The sequence below is a fragment of the Mastigoproctus giganteus genome, chromosome 11, assembly GCF_048544385.1.
Source record: "Mastigoproctus giganteus isolate SK-2022 chromosome 11, ASM4854438v1, whole genome shotgun sequence".
NCBI lineage: Eukaryota > Metazoa > Arthropoda > Arachnida > Uropygi > Thelyphonidae > Mastigoproctus > Mastigoproctus giganteus.
The window spans coordinates 65,200,627-65,220,302 of NC_143585.1; the positions used below are offsets into that span (position 1 = coordinate 65,200,627).

A 19,676-nucleotide genomic window follows, 5' to 3' on the forward strand; every position below is an offset into this window, starting at 1 on the left:
TAATGAATTTAAAATTATCAGGGTTCGATTGCATGTCAATAAGGTCTACTTTGCATTGGAATTCATTTCTGTGTGTAATACTGGTTTCACAACAAGACTTTCTTGGCATGCATTGTTTATTCTAATGCAGTTCGCACAGTTTCAAGGGAACTATAATTGATTCAAGAGTACTGAAGGATTTAAGTCAACATTTTTGACTTAAATCCTTCAGTACTCTTGTTCTGATTCCATAACTGACAGCAAGATGATCCTTATATATAATAGATTATCAAATCTATTTAACTGCTGATAAGGTACTATAGTTTTGTGCTTCACACATTTGGCTTCCTTTACTTCTCATATGTAGTTATATTTATTGTGAGTTATAAAAAAAAAACTATTTGAACATTAAAATTACCTAAAAATTTATTTGCAAAATCCCAAGAGTACAAGTAATTGACTGTTAGAACAAAGGGGCTTTAGAGATTCTGCAGGTTTCCTAATTACTTTTCTTTTTTTTTTTTAATTGCTTGCTTTGAATAGATCACCTTTATACAGATCAGTGGTTTTTCAAATTGTGTATTATATGCTATAAACTTTTATGGCATATAGTACCCAATTTGTATATCCTAGAATTTATAATATCAGAGTGGTAAAATCTAAAAATAAAGTGTAATTGTCCAAAAAATTGACCAAGAAAAAGCTGATCTAGATATTGTAAATGAGATTTTACGAAGGATTTTAAGTCAGCATTCAACAGACAGGCCCTGCATATAGTAACAGCAGTTTAAAAACCACCATGTACTTTGTGTCAGAGTGGTTAAGAGTCCATAATAAAGTTGTTGCTGTTATGAGATCTAAACAATACAAGAGCAGATGAGGCCGAACATGTCTTTCTGTGATTCATTTGAAAAATAAGGTTATCATTTTCATATTGACGGTGGTGAAATGTATGCATAAGGAAAGAAAGAAGTTCTGCAAAATTTGCTGTATTACCTAGATGTACAACATTAGAGGGGCCCCTTTAGGCTGAAAAGAGTCCAGAAGGTGCTAATGTGATATTTCAGCAGGACAGTCAATCAATATGCGGAGATGCATACCAAAATAAAGTATAACTATCTAAAATGACAAAAAGCACTGATCTTATGCTTTTAGCCCAGAATTCCACAGAATGGTTTGAAAACTATTCCAAAAAACAAAGAATTATTAAAAAAAAAAAAAAAATCTAAAAATAATGAATATACAGTATTTACATCCCTAGAGAATAACATGCATGTAAAGCTAGACACAAACTAGAGGTGGTCAAGACACATGTTATCAATTTAGTGCACTTATTACAGCTGCACTGGGTTTAGTGTTAGACCCTTTAATGTTATCAATATTTATTAATAATATTGATGAAGGTATATCAAGTTTAATGCTTATGTTTACAGAGGACAGAAAGGTTGATAGGACAGTTAATTACAATAATCAAGACTACTTCAACAGGGTCTAGATAAATTAATTGAAAAGTAACAACTTAAGTTTAACACTGATGAATTCATTGACTTTATTGTACTGTATCTGGGTAGCAGTAATCCCAAAATAACATGCCAAATATGTTTACACCTAGCTTACACCATGTTAAATATGCTTACATCATGCCAAATATTTTACACCTAGATGTTTTTTTTCCAAAAATGGAAAACACATCTAAGTGGAATTGTAGTCAGACATGAAGTTCTCTCAGCAGTGCAGAGACAAGCTGCTAAAACAGCTCATGAGGTTCTCTTAATAATATATGTGCAGTCTACAAGCAAAGCCAAAGAGGTCATTATCCAGTTGTACAAAGAAATGGTCAGGCCACATCTGGAATGCTATATATATACAGATGTATGGAAAGCTCATTTTAGGAAGGGAATAGATCTGCTGGAAAAAAGTGGGAGAAGATTATTTGTGGGCACAAAAGGATATTCTTACCAAAAAAGATAGGGATGCAGTAAATTGTAGCATCTGGAAAGTGGCCATTTACATGGTGATCTGATTAAAATGTTTAAGGCTTTATACATGCAATAAAATAGTTAAATAAATTAAATGCTGATAGCATCTTTCCCCTTTTTCTGACCCACATGGGGGAAGAGTCACAAATATAAATTGAGAAAGGTGGTTGTAAAACACATGAGAAATTTGCCTTTAGTTCACAGTAACTGACTGTTGGAATTATTATTGTGGATGTGAATAGTTTCATTAATAGAAAGAACAGAAATATGAAGTGGAATGAAAGTTAAGCTTTTGTATAAAAGCTTAACTTCATTGCATCACTTTGGCATGCATACTGTATGGCAATAATGACCTTTTCAAAACTCTGAATGAATTAATGGATGACATTACTGCTCGGAAAAAATGCTGAAAATAACTTTTATTTAACTTGCAACAAATTAGCATTAGCATTAGTAGAGGCATATGATGCAAGAAAGCAAGCTTATGCAGCATCAGCCAAAGAAAAAAAAAAAAAAAAAAAAAACCACTCCCATTTCACCCCTCCATTCATTCGAAATACCTGTCCAGCTGGTCCTTAAATTTATTTAGGTTTTCAACTTCCACAACAAGGGATGGAAGTCTGTTCCACCAATCAACTACCCGCTGGCTAGAGGCAATCCGCACATCTATCCTACATGTCTTTCCTCAATTTGAATGTATGCCCTCTCAGGTGATTATTATGAGCAAGAGGAAGACTCCCATCAGCATTGGGCATGCTCAAACCATTCAAGACTTTATACACCTCTATAAGATCACCTCGCCGATGCCTAGTCTCCAGACACTGTAATTTGCAAAACTTAAGCCTTTCTTCGTAAGAGCAACCCTTTGTTCCATTCACTAATCTTGTTGCCCTTCTCTGTACTCGTACCAGCAGCTCTACATCCTTCTTGAAATGAGGCCTCCAGACCTGTATATATACAAGGGAATAATCACGTCCTTATCCCTGCTAGAAAAATTCCTATATATCACTGACAAGACACCATGAGCTACTCTTGCAGCCCATCTGCACTGCTCAGAGAACTTCATATCTGCCTGCACAATTACCCCCAGGTTCTTTTCATTCTCTACCACTGTAAGTGTAGTACAGAGTTGATACGTTGCTCTGGGGTTACTGTTTCCCATATGTAGTACTTTACATTTGTCAATGTTAAATTTCATTTGCCACACTGCTCCAATTTGTGCAGCAGTCTTCCATGTGCAACAGTATCAAAAGCCTTTCTAAGATCCAAACATAATATCAAAGTTATTCCCTGCATCCAGTTCTTTTGTGACTGCATCATAGTATCCAATCAAATTGGTCAGGCAAGACTTTCCCTTAACAAAACCATGCTGTGTCCGAGCTATAACAAGTCTTGTCTAGATGATCCTGCAGTGCTTCTTTAACCAGTGCCTCCATTAATTTTCCTGGAACAGAAGTTAAACTCACAGGTCTATAATTACTTGTGTCAGCCTTTGTTCCTCATTTGTGAATTGGGGTCACATTTGCACATCTCCAGTCTATGGGTACCTCCCCTGAGCCCAAAGAAGCTCTCATAATTAGGGGTAAGGGTTTGCTTACTTCCTTTAATATAACTGGATAGATTCCATCCACCCCAGGTGCCTTTTTAATGTTTATCCTCAACAATTTCTCCTCCACTTTCCTCTCAGTTATTACAAAATCATCTAGCTCACTGCCAGAGTTTACTTCACCTCTGGCATTCCCCTTCCTAAATAACTCCTCATGGGTGAATGTAGATGCAAAATACTCGTTTACTTTGTTAGCCACCTGAGCAGGATTCTCAACTGTTGAACCATCAATATCCAGTGGACCACTCTGATTCATCCCTTTCCTTCTAGAGTTTACATAGGTAAAGAACTCTTTTCTGTTTTTCTTTGCACCCTTTGCCAAGGATTCCTCATAATCTGCCTTTGCCTGCCTAATCTCTTTTGTGACTTGGTTACAGACCAGCTTATATCTATCATAGGCTTCCATGCCACCCATTAATTTATAGTATCCCATGCATTTTTCTTCTCTGCCATATGTCTCATTAGTTCATCTGACATCCATTTAGGCCTAAACTTTGAACAATATTTCTTAGTTGGTATATAAAGCCTAGTAGCTTCCAAGATAAGTTCTTTGAATGCTTCCCATTTTGAATTTGCTGTTGGTAACATCATCAGTTGGTCCCACTGTATAGAATTTAAATACTGTCACAGACCATCGTAGTCGCCTTTACGAAAGCAAAAACCCTTCCCTTTATCCCTGATGGTAGTTACCTCTTTGAGTAAATCCCACTTCAGCACACTGTGATCACTGCCACCTAGTGGTTCCTTTATTTGCAGATTCTTAATACATGAAGAATCACTACTGATAATCAAATCAAGAGTATTACTCCGTCTAGTTGCCTCCTGAACATGCTGATGTAGAAAACAATTATCAAATAAATCCACAAAAGCCTTGCTAGTGTGTGAGTGACCAACCCACAAATTCCAGTCAATATCTGGGAAATTAAAATCCCCCATTATAAGACTCTCTCATTTACTGGCCCACTATTTCCCTGTACAGTTTCTTATTATACTCATCAGAGTCATTAGGCCTATAGCACACTCCTACTCTCAATTTTGATCTCACAATGTTTACATCACACCAAACTGACTCGACACTGCACTGTCCATCGATGTCGACTGGCTTCACTTCATTGGATTTTATGTGTTTCTTAACTAATAGCATAACCCCTCCTATCTTCCTATCCGTTCTGTACACATTGTACTCCCCAAATTCCAGTTCTGCATTCCTTATATCTGTGTGACACCACGTCTCTGATATACCAACAATATCTGCCTTTGATGTTTTGAGCAATACCACAAATTAATCAAATTTATTTACCAAACTCCTAGCATTGGTGTACATGCAAGTATATACATGCACCTGTTCCTATTCTTAGCTACCCTATCACAACCCATGTGTTTACTTGTACCGCAATGATTCCCAGCAGTCTCTGAAATACCCTGCATCTTGTTTTCCATGCTGCTGCTCATTTCAATAGAAGCAGTACAAGAATCACTTTCACCTCTGCCGGTGGCTACTGTTAACCTATTAGTCTTTGTAACCCTCCCCCCCCCAAGCTAGCAGTTTCCGGACCCACCTAACACTGCCTCGATAGCATCAGCAAATATTCTTGCACCCTTTCTATTTAAGTGTATCCGATCCCTGTAGAAGCAGTCTCTCCTGTTAACAAGTACAGACCAGGCTGAAAAAAATTCTACCCCTTGAGCCTTGCACAATCTTTCCAGGGCCGAACTGATAGACAAGGCTCTCGTCATATACTCCCTCCTATCGTGTCTGGGCAGAATTGCAGACACTTTCAAATTCAACCCTAACTCACAGCTTGTTTTTCAGCATTATCTTGTACTTGTTAAGTAATTCTGCCGGTCTCCTACTCTTAATATCATTAGTGCCAACGTGTACAACTATATCACCTTTTGTGCCCTTAAAAGATGATATCCCCTCTACAACGTCATCAACCTTTGGCCCTAGCAGACATATCCTGGTCCTGTTCCACCTATCCTTTTTTCAAAGCACGTTTCCCGTTTCCCTGACAATAGAGTCACCAACAACTAATAGCTCCTGTGGGACCAGCGCATTCTGCCTTGGGGGTTGCCGCTGTGTTGCATGATGACAAAGTGTAAGCTCTGGCGTTGATGTGGGCAGCTGAGAGCTTGATGGGCCCCTCAATTTAGATCCTTCGAGGGCATCCACCCTGTCCTTCAAGCTCTCATATAGGCCCATAACAACGCTGAGTTGTCGCCTGATTTCCTTACATCGTGCACACACAAAAACATCCCCCATGGCAATATCATGTCCCGTACCCGATTGCTCCATAAACATCAAGCAAGCAGTGCATTTTAAAAATATAATAACTTATCTAAGAAATAAAGTAAGCCAAAAGTGAAGTGGGGAAAAAAAAGCAGTTCACTGACAGCAGTTAAACAGATTTGATGTTCTTATTATCAGCAGTGATAACAAACTTAATGTACCACTCTACCACAAATGCACGAATATTCGTTACTATGGATATCACAAAGAATTATTTACTATCATAAGTTAAGTCCATCTTGCAACTGGTCAAGGTAGATAAAACAGGTGTAATGAAGGAGGCAAATTGAAAATACAAAAATGATACTGTTGAATCAATTATAATTTATTTGTTGACTATAACTGAAACTGTGTGAACTGTGCATAAAGACACAAAGCATGCCAAGAAAAGGATTTATTGTAAAACTAGTCTAACACAAAGAAATGAATTCTTATGCCAAGTAGACTTTATTCACATGCAGCCAAACCTGATAATAATTTCAAATTCATTACAGTGTATCATTTGCTATTATTTGTCCTCTTTGAACAACATGAGTTGAAGAGAACTGCTTTACACATATTCACTATATTCAGAGCTCATAATACTTCAACTGGATAACAGAAGGGAATTCCTTCAGAAGGGAATTCAAGGGGAATCCCTTGTATAAGGCAATGGTCAGGCCACACCTAGAGTACTGTATACAGGTCTGGAAGCCTCATTTCAAGAAGGATGTAGAGATGCTGGAATGAGTACAGAGAAGGGCAACAAGATTAGTGAATGGAACAAAGGGGTGCTCTTACGAAGAAAGGCTTAAGTTTTGCAAATTACAGTGTCTGGGGACTAGGCACCAGCGAGGTGATCTGATAGAGGTGTATAAAGCCTTGAATGGTTTGAGCATGCTCAATGCTGATGGGATTCTTCCTCTTGCTCAGAATAATCACCTGAGAAGGCATAAATTCAAATAGAGAAAAGACAGATGTAGGATAGACGTGAGGAAATTTGCCTTCAGTCAGCGGGTGGTTGGTTGGTGGAATAGACTTCCATCCCTTGTCATGGAAGTTGATAGCCTAAATAAGTTTAAGGCTCAGCTGGACAGGTATTTCGAACGAACAGAGGGGTGAAGTGGAAGTGGTTATTTTTTATTTATTTATTTATTATTATTTTATTTTTTTTTTTGGCTGATGCTGCATAAGCTTGCTTTCTTGCATCAAATGCCTCTACTAATGCTAATGCTAATTTGCAAATGCAATTGTCATAGTGGATAGTGGAAATTACCTTCAATAGACCAAAATGAATGCCACAAATACAAATATTTAAAATAAAAATTAAACTAACACAATCAATAGTCCAAAATGTATGCAGTGAATAAACAAGAATTCATTTGTATTCGCTGCATAAAAATCCACCGTGTATTCACAGCATACATTTCAGACTACTGATGGTGTTAGTTTAATTTTTTTTTTTTTAATGAAACCCCAAACATGAGAGGTATTACAACCTATACTATTTAGTACCATGCATGGGCCGAAGGTTGAGTTTGTTGTTTGTTATTTGGTTTTTAGGAGCATTAGCAACTAAGGCCATATTGCTCCTGGATATGCGGTGGTCATTCCCTGACCTTTCCGCATCCTCCGTATTTGGTGGTGACGGGCTCGAACCCCGGTCTAATCAAGAAGCGTGTGCTACACACTGCTACTCCTTCCCACCTGGCTACGGAAGCGCCTCCCGAAGGTTGAGAAGATGAAATATATTTGCAGACATTAGACTTGAAATTCTATAGATTGTAATTTTCAGGAAATACATATGAAGGAAGGTTATTCCAGAGAATGGAATGAATAAATGAGGAAGAAGAAAAGTTAGTTCTATGAGTTTGAAGTTGGACAGTAAAAGGAAGTTGACTGGTTGCAGCACGTGTTCAGGCTGCTTTGCAAGAGAAAGAGAGAATTACAGAAGCCGATTCAGAAGAATAGTGCCCATAGAAGTATCTATAGAAAAGGCATGCAGCAGAAAGAGAACATCTATGAGACAGAGTGGAGAGAGACTGATAGAGATCAGTCATTAATTAACCTAACTGCATCTTTTCAGTGTAATTTAGAAGCCTGAGAGAGGTTTCTAGGGGGCACCACCCCAGATATGGGAACAGTATTCCATGGTAAGGTGGATTTGCAATTTGTACAGAGCAAAAACCTGATTGGAAGAAAAGTAAAGGCAAGAGCTAAAGAGAAAACCCAGTTTTTTAGATGCAGAGAAAGCAATATTTGTAATGTGCTTATACCATGAGACATTAGAAGCCATGGTAATCCCCAACAAAGATACATGATCTTGCCTAGAAATCAGAGTGTCATCAAAGATAAGTATAGCAGCAGAAAAATTCTTTTTGTGAGATAAAACACAAGACTGAGTTTTAGAAGGATTGAAATCAAATAAGTTATCTTTGCCCCACTGGAGAATTACCTGGAGATCAGCATTTAAGGAATTGGTAGTGGATATTCAAGAAGTTGAAGCTGTTTGTGCAGGGCAAGCTTTCTCAAAGTGGGTGGAATGCAATGTGTTATCATCAGCAAAACTATGGATAGGATTATAGGTCAGTGGAAGGAGGTCACTAATATAAAAGAGTGGAAGGAAAAATTGAATCTTGGGGAACACCAGCAGTAGTGAAGAAGTTAGAAGACAGCCATCTACCGTCACCTGCAGTGAGCAGGCAGAGAGAAAACTCGATACCCAATTACAAAAAACAGTTGTCAAACCATGAGATGGAAGAACATTTAGAAGACCTTTCTGCCAAACGCAATCAAAAGCCTTTGAAATGTCAAGAGGCAACTGCTTGAGTTTCACCAAACTTTTCTATAGATGGGTTAAATAAGACAGAATATCGCCAGGGGATCGACACTGGCAAAATCCATACTGGAGATCATTGATCAGATGGAAAGTTTCCAGATAGTTTAAGAGTTGGTAGTTAATTGATTTCTCCCTTACTTTGGAAAGAGTAGAAGTAGGTGCAAGGGAATGATAATTGGATGGGAATGATTTGTTACATCTTTTAGGAATTGGCTGGATATGAACAAATTTTCAAGAAGAAGGGAAAGCACCTGGAATAAGAAAGTGAAAAAGACACAGAACAGAAGTTCAAGAGAACAGGTTTTGAGAACAAGTGGAGAAATACCATCAGGACCTGGAGCTTTCTTAGTATCGAGATTCATCAAAATTTTTTTGAAGTCCTTTTGACAGAAGACTACAGGAGGCATTGAATGGACTGTACTGGTAATAGTAGAAGGTGGTTTACCAAAATCATCAATGCACAAGTGAGAAGAAAAATAGGATGATAGCAGGTCAGCTTTATCTTTGGCTGAAGTGGCAATAGAACCATCTGGTTTTGACAGAGGTGGGAACAGAGATGGGCAAATGTTACAGCCAACAGCTTTAGCAAAAGACCAAAATACTCAGCTACCATTGGAATAAGAAGCAAGTTTTCTACTCTTAGCCTGTTTGAAATCTAGTATGGACTGATTAATAACTGCTTTACAATTGTTCTGAGGTTTAGAGTAGGCAGAAAATGAACCTGGAGATTTGGACACAAGCTAATTATGATAGGAAATATTCTTCTCTTGAAGAGCCTTAACACATTTGTTAGAAAAACCAAGACTTAGATAAATGACGAGTGTGGAATATAGGATTCCATCCAGTGCATTAGTCATAAATTTAGCATTAGCATAGGCATATGATGCAAGAAAGCAAGCTTATACAGAATCAGCTAAAAAAAAAAAAAAAACACATTTTACCATTTCACCCATCCATTCATTACAAATGTTTGTCTAGTTCTGCACTGGATTTATTTAATGCTGTCAAATTCTACAAGTACAGATAGAAGTTTGTTCCAGCAAAGGAACAAACTTTTCCTAAAATGAGGCCTCCAGACTTGTATACAGTACTCAAGGTGTGCCCGACCATTGCCTTATACAGGGGGATAATCACCTCCTTATCCCTGCTAGAAAAATTCCTGTATATAATTGACAAGACACCATGAGCTACTCTTCCAGATTGTCTGCACTGCTCAGAAAACTTCATATCTGACTACACAATTACCCCCAGGTCCTTTTCACTCTCTACTACTGAGTGTAGTACCACACAGTTGATATGTTACTCTGAGGTTACTGCTACCCATATGTAGTACTTTACATTTGTCAATATTAAACTTCAGTTGCCACCTCTCAGCCCATCTGCTCAACATTTCTAGCTCCTCCTGCAGTAGCATCCTGTCATTAGTGTCATTAAGAACCCTGCCAACCTTCGTATCGTCTGCAAACTTATACATTAAGCCTGATATACCTTCATCAATAAATACAGTAAACAACAATGGACTCAACACTGAACCCTGGGGGACTCCACTAATAACATTAGTCCATGAAGAGCAGTGTCCATTAATTAACACTCTGTCTTCTCCCACTTAACCATCCCTTTATTCATAGCAGCATTTTGCCCTTAATGCCATACTACTCCAATTTGTACAGTAGTCTTCCATGTGCAACAGTATCAAACACTTTCCCTAAAATCCAAGTATATGATATCAAAATTATTTGCATCCAGTTCCTTTGTGACCACATCATAGTATCCAATCAAATTGGCTAGACAAGACTTCCCATTAACAAACCCATGCTGTATCCAAACTATAACCAAAGTGTTGTCTAGATAATCCTGCGGTGCTTCTTTAACCAATGCCTCCATTAATTTCCCTGGAACAGAAGTTAAACTAAATCCTCTGGACCAGGATGGGCATCCTGTACCAGGGGTTCCCTTACAGTCCCCCCTTTTAAATCAGGCAAGTGCCTCAACACTGTCCCCTATGTTCTCTACCCCATTTATTCCACTCTCTCCCCATTATCTCCTTTCCAATAAAAAAAAAAATTTTTTTTTGGCTATTCTTGGATGCCTAGGATACCACAGGGGGGGCACCTCCATAGCCAGGTGGGCAAGAGCAGCAGCAGTGCATAGCACATGCTTCTTGATTGGACTGGAGTTTGAGCCTGTGACCGCCAAATGCGGAAAGGTCGGAGAAGGACCACCGCATATCCCTGGAGCAAAAAAAAAAAAAAAAAAACCAAACCAAACAAAGCTACTCCAGGATTCACCTCGCCAGAGCTTTCTTCTCTCCTAATGTGTCCTGGCCTGCCTTCCCATGGTGGTGATGGAAACTGGGGTTGTTAGTGGTTCTCCACAGTCCCCCCCCACCAGAGGAACAACACAACCAACCCACACTAATACTTCACAAAACACACACTAACACATACCCTGGCCTACTGCAGAGTATTGTATTCTACACAGAATAAAAAAGCGGAGTTGGGGGGAGACCCCTGGTGCTGCCAGACAAAAAAAACACTATGTCACTGTGATCGATATCTAAACAGGAAATGACCTATGTAATTATTTACCTGTGCATTTGTAGTGTGCAGCATTTTCAAGGTTGAATAAATATCACTATGTAATTATTTACCTGCATTCACATAGCTCACTTAGGAAAAGGCCTTTTGCTTCCAGTTCCCACAGTGCATGAGGAATATTGCTGCTTCCGAAAGAGCAGAACTAAAATAGTTAAATATTTTAGTCCGGCTCTTTAAACTATACAAATATTTAAAATATTTACAAAGGCCTAAACTATTTACAAATATGCAATATTCATTAATATATAAAAAACGTTACAATGGAACATCAAATGTTAGAGAGCAAAGAATGTGTATGAGGTTGGTGAATGTTATAGAGGCAGTTGTCAATAATTAATTGCATTTGTAGTGACGTAATTGCCTCTCTCTCTTCTACCATTGGCTCGAATAAATATTACTAGGAGGAAACCTTTTTTAATATGTAGAGAGATATTTAGCATAGCACTTAACAGATCTTTGTTATTTTTAATTTTATCCTTAAAATCTGTGCAGCTTAGGTCTCTTAAATTAAAAACACATGTAATAATTGCATTAACTGTACTCATCTCTACTGTAGTTTTTTTTAGTGTTTTGCACCAACCTTGCGTAGAAATAAAAATAAAAACACCAAGGAAACTGAACTTTTGATAACTGTGTTTATAATAAATTACAATAACCTGTATTTACAATAAATTTAACTTTACAATAAACTATACATATGGATTATTAAAATCTGCTACATTACAATCAATAAAATGCATTAAAATATACTAGATTAAAAGCGATAAAAATCGTAGCTTTCAAAGGCTCCAGCCTTCTTCTTCAGCGGTGTTTTCTTGTTCTGCAGTACATCTTTAAATATCAGTAGGTTAATGGTACTCCTCACGTGTTTTCATTCACACGTGTTCCGTTCTCTTGCGTTGTGGAACTGGAAGTGGCTCGAGCGGAAGTCATACGGAACAGTTCATCCCTTCTGAGGATAGTGGTCTCAAAGATGGGATGAATCTGCGTACCTCTATCTCTATTAATGTTAATTGTAGAACAAATCCGCAAACTCTCGAGCCACTTACGGTCCCAGAACTTATGTACTTATCTCTTACCTATTATGCTCATCAGTAATCAGTCCATCGTATTCCTTGCTTCAGTCCTGTCCATTTTTTATGTTTTTGTCGGGCTTGGCTTCAAATTACCGTCCAGGAACTAACTAATTATTTCTTATTAAGATTCTTAGCAAAGCTTATTATCTTAGTACTCACCTCTAGATGTGTATTGGTTAGGATTAAATTTACATAAAGAAAAGTAAGGAGAGTAAAAGTTTTCAATTATATTAATAGATTAATTAATTTAAAAGCATGTCTCCAGGAAGAGCGAGTGCACCACCTTTTTCCTGGTTGTCATTTATAAAATTATGAAGAAGGTTCGTGTGTTGAAAAACCAAGAGCTGGACGAGAAGCTTTTCATGTCGTCATCATCAGTTAAGCTTTGCTAAGAATCTTAATAGATAATCAACAGTACTTCAAGCTTTCAGCTGTAAAATTAGTCACTTTTTTGACTAGGTCTATAAGCTATAAGTAGCTTATAAACCTAGTCAGGATCGTTAGTTTATTCTGAATTGATACAGCGAGATTTGGAAGTTAATTAATACTTAAGTGGCCATAGATTTACCGTTCATAACTTGCGCCATTGTTATATGATACAACGTTATATCCCGAACTAGATACGTTTGTTTATAATATAATATTGTCAATTAATCAGATTAATTAATTAATTAATATTGTCAATTAAACAAAATTAATACTATTAATTTTGTTAAACTTCGTTGTGAATTAAATTGTACTTTTAACTAAACACATATAACGACTTAGATTACAAACATAACATAATTAATTAATACATAACTTGATATGGAAATTATATAAATGGAACTCGTAGATAATATTTGATACTGAAAAATATATATAGCATTATAACTGTGTTGGGATACAAGTTTAGGGTTATAATTTTGTACTTAAATTGAAATTTTATTGAAATTAAATCGAAATCATGACTCAGACCAGAACAGCAAAGAAAAAGGCTCAAGCTAATGGGAGTGCTGTGGCTCAGAGGAGAACTGAGGGGGGCAGTTGCCCTCTGAATCACAGACTTTTAAAATGCACTGATTGCATGATGTTTGTGGAGCAATTGGGTACGGAACATCATATTGCCATGGGGGATGTCTTTGTGTGTGCACGATGCAAGGAGTGAAACGAAATAAGGCAACAACTCAGCGTTGTTATGGGCCTATATGAGAGCTTGAAGGACAGGGTGGATGCCTTCGAAGGATCTAAATTGAGGGGCCCATCAAGCTCTCAGCTGCCCAATCAATGACAGAGCTTGCACTTGGTCATCACGCAACACAGAGGCAGCCCCCAAGGCGGAATGCACTGGTCCCACAGGAACTAGTAGTTGTTGGTGACTCTATTGTTATGGAAACAGGAAACATGCTTTGTAAAAAGGATAGGTGGAACAGGACCAGGGTATGTTTGCCAGGGGCAAAGATTGATGATGTTGTAGAGCGGTATCATCTTTTAAGGGCACAAAAGGTGATATAGTTGTACACGTTGGCACTAATGATATTAAGAGTAGGAGACCGGCAGAATTACTTAACAAGTACAGGTCACTGTTGAAAAAAAGCTGTGAATTACGGTTGAATTTGAAAGTGTGCAATTCTGCCCAGACATGATAGGAGGGAGTATATGACGAGAGCTTTGTTGATCAATTCGGCCCTGGAAAGATTGTGCAAGGCTCAAGGGGTAGAATTTTTTTCAGCCTGGTCTGTAGTTAACAGAAGGGACTGCTTCTACAGGGATGGGATACACTTAAATAGAAAGGGTGCAAGAATATTTGCTGATGCCATCGAGGTAGTGTTAGGTGGGTCGGAAAACTGCTAGCTTGGGGGGGGATACAAAGACTAATAGATTAACAGTAGTCACTGGCAGAGGTGAAAGTGATTCTTGCACTGCTTCTATTGAAATAAGCAGAAGCCTGGAAAACAAGATGCAGGATATTTTAGAGACTTCTGGGAGCCACTGCAGTACAAGTAAACACATGGGTTGTGTTACGGTAGTTAAGAAAAAGAACAGGTGCATGTATACTTGCGTGTACACCAATGCTAGGAGTTTGGTAAATAGATTTAATGAATTTGAGGTATTTCTCAAAGCATCAAAGGTGGATATTGTTGGGATATCAGAGACATGGTGTCACACAGATATAAGGAATGCAGAACTGGAATTTGGGTAATACAACGCCTACAGAAAGGATAGACAGGACAGGAAGGGAGGAGGGATTGTGCTATTAGTTAAGAAACACATGAAATCCAAGGAAGTGAAGCCAGTCAACATCGCTGGACAGTGCAGTGTCGAGTCAGTTTGGTGTGACATAAGCATTGGGAGATCAAAATTGAGGGTAGGAGTGTGCTATAGGCCTAATGAATCTGATGAGTATAATAAGAAACTGTACACGGAAATAGAGTGGGCCAGTAAATCAGAGAGTCTTATAACGGGGGATTTTAATTTCCCAGATATTTGTGGGTTGTTCACTCACACACTAGCAAGGCTTTTGTGGATTTATTGGATGATTATTTTCTACATCAGCATGTTTGGGAGGCAACTAGAAGATTTGATTATCAGTAGTGATTATTCATGCATTAAGATTCTGCAGATAGAGGAACCACTAGGTGGCAGTGATCACAGTGTGCTGAAGCGCGATTAACTCAAAGAGGTAACTACCATCGGGGGTAAAGGGAAGGGTTATTGCTTTCGTAAAGGCGACTACGATGGTCTGGGACAGTATTTAAATTCTGTACAGTGGGACCAACTGATGATGTTACCCACAGCAAATTCAAAATGGGAAGCATTCAAAGAACTTATCTTGGAAGCTACTAGGCTTTACATACCAACTAAGAAATATTGTTCAAGGTTAGGCCTAAAGATGTCAGATGTACTAATGAGACATATGGCAGAGATTAGTGATGAATAAGATTGGTCCACTTGATATCGATGGTTCAGCTGTTTATGATCCTGCTCAGGTAGCTAACAAACTAAATGAATATTTTGCAGCGACATTCACACATGAGTTATTCAACGAGGGGAATGCCAGAGGTGTATTCAACTCTGGCAGTAAGCTAGATAATCTTGTAATAACTGAGAGTAAAGTGGAGGAGAAATTGTTGAAGAGAAACACAAGAAAGGCACGTGGGGTGGGTGGGATCTATCCAGTTATATTAAAGGAGGCAGCAAAGGAAGTAAGCAAACACTTAGCCATAATTACGAGAGCTTCCTTGGACTCAGGGGAGGTACCCATAGACTGGAGATGTGCAAATGTGACCCCAATTCACAAAGGAGGACAGAGGCTGACACAAGTAATTATAGACCTGTGAGTTTAACTTCTGTTCCAGGAAAATTAATGGCGGCACTGGTTGGGGGCTCACATCTGGTGAGTATGGGCTTAGCACACCCAGGATCCTGAGCTGGATATCATCATTCTTCTCTTTCTTGGTGAATCATTTTTACTTTCTCTCTCTCTCTCTCTCTCTCACACACACACACACACACACACACAGAGGATAACTTAGAATTTTTTTTTTTTTTTTTGGCTGGTGCAGCAAAAGCCTCAGGCTTCCTTGCACCATACAGCTAATAATAATAATAATAATAATAATAATGTCTGTAATTACTTGTGTCACTCTTTGATCCTCCTTTGTGAATTGGGGTCACATTTACATATCTCCATGGGTACCTCCCCTGAGTCCAAGAAAGCTCTCATAATTATGGCTAAGGGTTTTTGCTTACCACCTCCTTTAATATAACTGGATAGATCCTATCCACCCCATGTGCCTTTTTTATGCTTATCTTCAACAATTTCTCCTCAGCTTTGCTCTCAGTTATTAAAAAATCATTTAACTCACTACCATAGTTTAATACACCTCTGGTATTCTCCTCCCTGAATAACTGCTCGTGTATAAATGTAGATGAAAAATACTTATTTAGCAAAAAATATACTCTATAAATGTTACGCAAAGCAGAGAGTATACTGCGCATATCAGGCTTATTAATCAAATTCGCTTTGGTCACATAGAAGTAGCATAAAACTATAGATATTGCCTAAGAATCAAATTCTAATAAATTTATTTTTTTAATTTTCAGTAAATATTTTAATAATACCTGTTTTTCCAAGTCTTTCAAAAACCAGAATTTATATGCTGTTCACCTAAAAAAATCCAGAGGTTATATGGCATATACCCTCCACTACATCCCTACAAGAATAATTTCACTGACACAATCTTGCTAAATTAACATATGGTGCACAACTTATAAGGCCGCCGTAGCCTAGTGGTCAGGTGTGTGGGTGCATAAGTACACGTGCCTTGAGTGACCGGGGTTCAAGCCCGTGGCTGCTGAATACAGTGCTGCTTCTTGTATTCTGTCTATCTTGTTAACTCCTCTGACTGTTTAGTCGTCTCGGAGTATAAACAGAAAATTAATTAATTAACTTATTTTTCTACTTTCCTCACTCCCATTTGAATAAGAAGAATAATAAGATATAGTAATAAATAATAAGATATTATTTATATTATACCACATAATATAAATAATATCTTATTATTTTTTCCCCTTCTTTAAGCTTTCAAAATTCATTTCTTATATTCCTACTTTCTTTCTTTATTCCCTTAAAGCACAATGAACACTTCAACCTAACACCTTTTATGGGTAGCAGTAACCCCAGAATACCAACTGTGCAGTACTATACTCAGGGTAGGGGAGAATGATAGAGACCCGAGGCTAACTGGGCAGTCAGATAAGAAGTTTTCTGAGCAATGCAGACAGGCTGCCAAAGCATCTCATGGGGTCTTGTCAATGATATATAGGAATTTTGCTAGCTGGGATAAGGAGGTGATTATCCCCTTGTATAAGGCAATGGTCACTTTCAGTACTGCATACAGGTCTGAAGGGCCTCATTTTAGGAAGGACGTAGAGCTGCTGGAATGAGTACAGAGAAGGGCAACAAGATTGATGCCAAGAAAGGCTTATGTTTTGCAAATTGAAGTCTGGAGATTAGGCACTGGCAAAGTGATCTGATTGAGGTGTTTAAGGCTTTGAAAGGTTTGAGCAAGCTCAATGCTGATGGGATTCTTCCTCTTGCTCAGATTACGCACTTGAGAGGACATAAATTCAAATTGAGGAAAGACAGTTGTAGAATAAATGTGCAGAAATTTGCCTTTAGCCAGCAAATAGTTGGTTACTGGAACAAACTTCCATCTGTCGTTGTGGAAGTTGATAGTCTACATAGATTCAAGGAAGGGCCTTACTCCAATATACGGTGCCCCCTTGTAATTGGCTGTCAGAACGGGGGAAAGCAGTGATTGACAGGTTGTGACCCCACCTACTGACTGCATCCCCTCTTCGTTTCATGTGGACATCACTGGAGCGCTAAATGCGAAATTCGTTGCGTATTCTTTCTTTTGAATGCTGGTTTCTACTGTGTATGGTGCTCAGCTGCTAATTGTTGCTTTGCTAATAATTGCTTCGTGGTCTTCTTGTTATCCCGTTCCACTGATGAGGTGAATTTAGTTTGATTTGTATTTCTGTGTTATTTTCACGTATCATTAACCTAGTATTGTGTCCGTTGCATTCTTTTCAAAAAAAAAATAATTCTATGTTGCCGTTTTGTACTTATGCAAAGAGCAATTTTATTGTTCGTTGCATGCGTTAATTGACTTTCGTTTCTGTTTAGCAAAAAAAAGGTAGGTTTTTATGTGACTTCAGGAAGGATTTAAGATAAAACCAGTCGTTGGACGAAAAAGAAAAATAGAATGGGAGTTACGTTTTTAATCGACTTTCATTTGTATGTCCTTAGTTGCTAATGCTCCTAAAAACCAAATAACAATCATTTGTATGTAGTGAAAAATGGTTATGTTTTTACACGACTTCGGGAAGAATTCAAGCAAAAACCAGTCGTTGGACGAAAAAATTTATATATAATGGGAGTTATGTTTTTAATTGTCTTTCATTTGTGTTTAGTGAAAAATGGTTATGTTTTTAGGTTAGGTTTTTACATGACTTCAGGAAGGATTCAAGCAAAAACCAGTCGTTCGATGAATAAAAAAAATGTAATGGGAGTTACGTTTTTGGTTGTTTTTCATTTGTGTTTAATGAAAAATGGTTAGGTTTTTAGGTTACCTTTTTACGGGACTTCGGGAGTTATTTGCCGAAAATTGGTCTTTTACTGCTTCTCATTATTTTTTTTTTCGTTTTGAAAAATAAATTAGTGTATTATTTTTACGTATAACTATTTTGGTTGCTGCTCCGAAAAAATTGCTGTATTGCCGTTAATTTTGTTGTTGTTTTTCAGCTCCGCCATACTGTTATGTCGCGTGACATTCGCCACGTGCAGTTGTCGAGATGGGGAACGCAGTGAGTGGGCGGAGTTACGAACCGTACGTCACTGCTTTCCCCCTCTTCTTCTTGACGTGATTTTCAAAGGGGCACCGTGTTCTGTATTTTACCCAAGGAAGAAATGGACAAAAAATTTTGGTTTGTTATTAGGGGCATTAGCAACTAAGGCCATATTACTCCATGAATATGGAGTGGTCATTCCCTGACCTTTCCGCATCCTCCGTACTTGGTGGTGACGGGCTCGAACCCCGATCTAATCAAAAAGCGTGTGCTGCTGCTGCTCCTTCCCACCTGGCTACGGAGGCGCCAAAAAATTTTGGAGTGAATGGATAGATGAAATGGGAAGTTTTTTTGGTTTTTTTTTTTTGGCTCATGCTGTATAAGCTTGCTTTCTTGCATCATACTAATGTTAATACTTAAATTTTTTGTTCTTATAATAACAAAATAAATAAATAGGGTAAAACAATAAAAATTAAAAATACTAACCTCTTCTTAGGGCGCTCTTCAACAATGTAAAATACAGTTTACTAGGAACAAACGGTAAACAGGATTTCATCCGTCTGCTGTTAGTCACGATAACATTACAGCACATATCTGAAAGAAGCGGGAAGCCATTATCCAAGCAGAAAAAATTATTTTCGGTGAAGTCATGTTCGTAATCATAGTATATATCTCGTAAACTGCACCTCCACATCATATTAAAAAAATTCTTGGTTAATTAAAGACAGTATCGACAATCACAGAGTACTACTAGGCAATCGAATGAAACTCTCAATTTATTAGATTGTTTGGGAAATAATTCATTCCAACAAAAAGACAGCCAATCAATTACATAGCACGCGCTGATGCAGCTTACCACAGAATACACTATGTTACTACTCTATGCCATAATCTGTCACTGCCAAAATTTTGATACATTTCACTTTAGTCGACCCCAACTACTTACTAGTTGAACGGAGGCTTTTTTCGCATATTGCGCATTATTCCACCAATAG

At 37.9% G+C, this 19,676-nt stretch overlaps 1 protein-coding gene across 1 annotated transcript in view; it reads right to left on the reverse strand.

Annotated features, from left to right (window-relative positions):
* LOC150078074 (leucine-rich repeat-containing protein 14-like) overlaps positions 1-19,370 on the reverse strand; it is a 72,917-nt gene extending 53,547 nt beyond the window's left edge. Inside the window, exon 1 of the mRNA XM_090384453.1 lies at positions 19,168-19,370. Coding sequence (XP_090240579.1) covers positions 19,168-19,273 — 106 coding nt within the window. The 5' untranslated portion in view covers positions 19,274-19,370. The remainder of the gene's footprint in view (positions 1-19,167) is intronic.
* Positions 19,371-19,676: the final 306 nt, after the last annotated feature.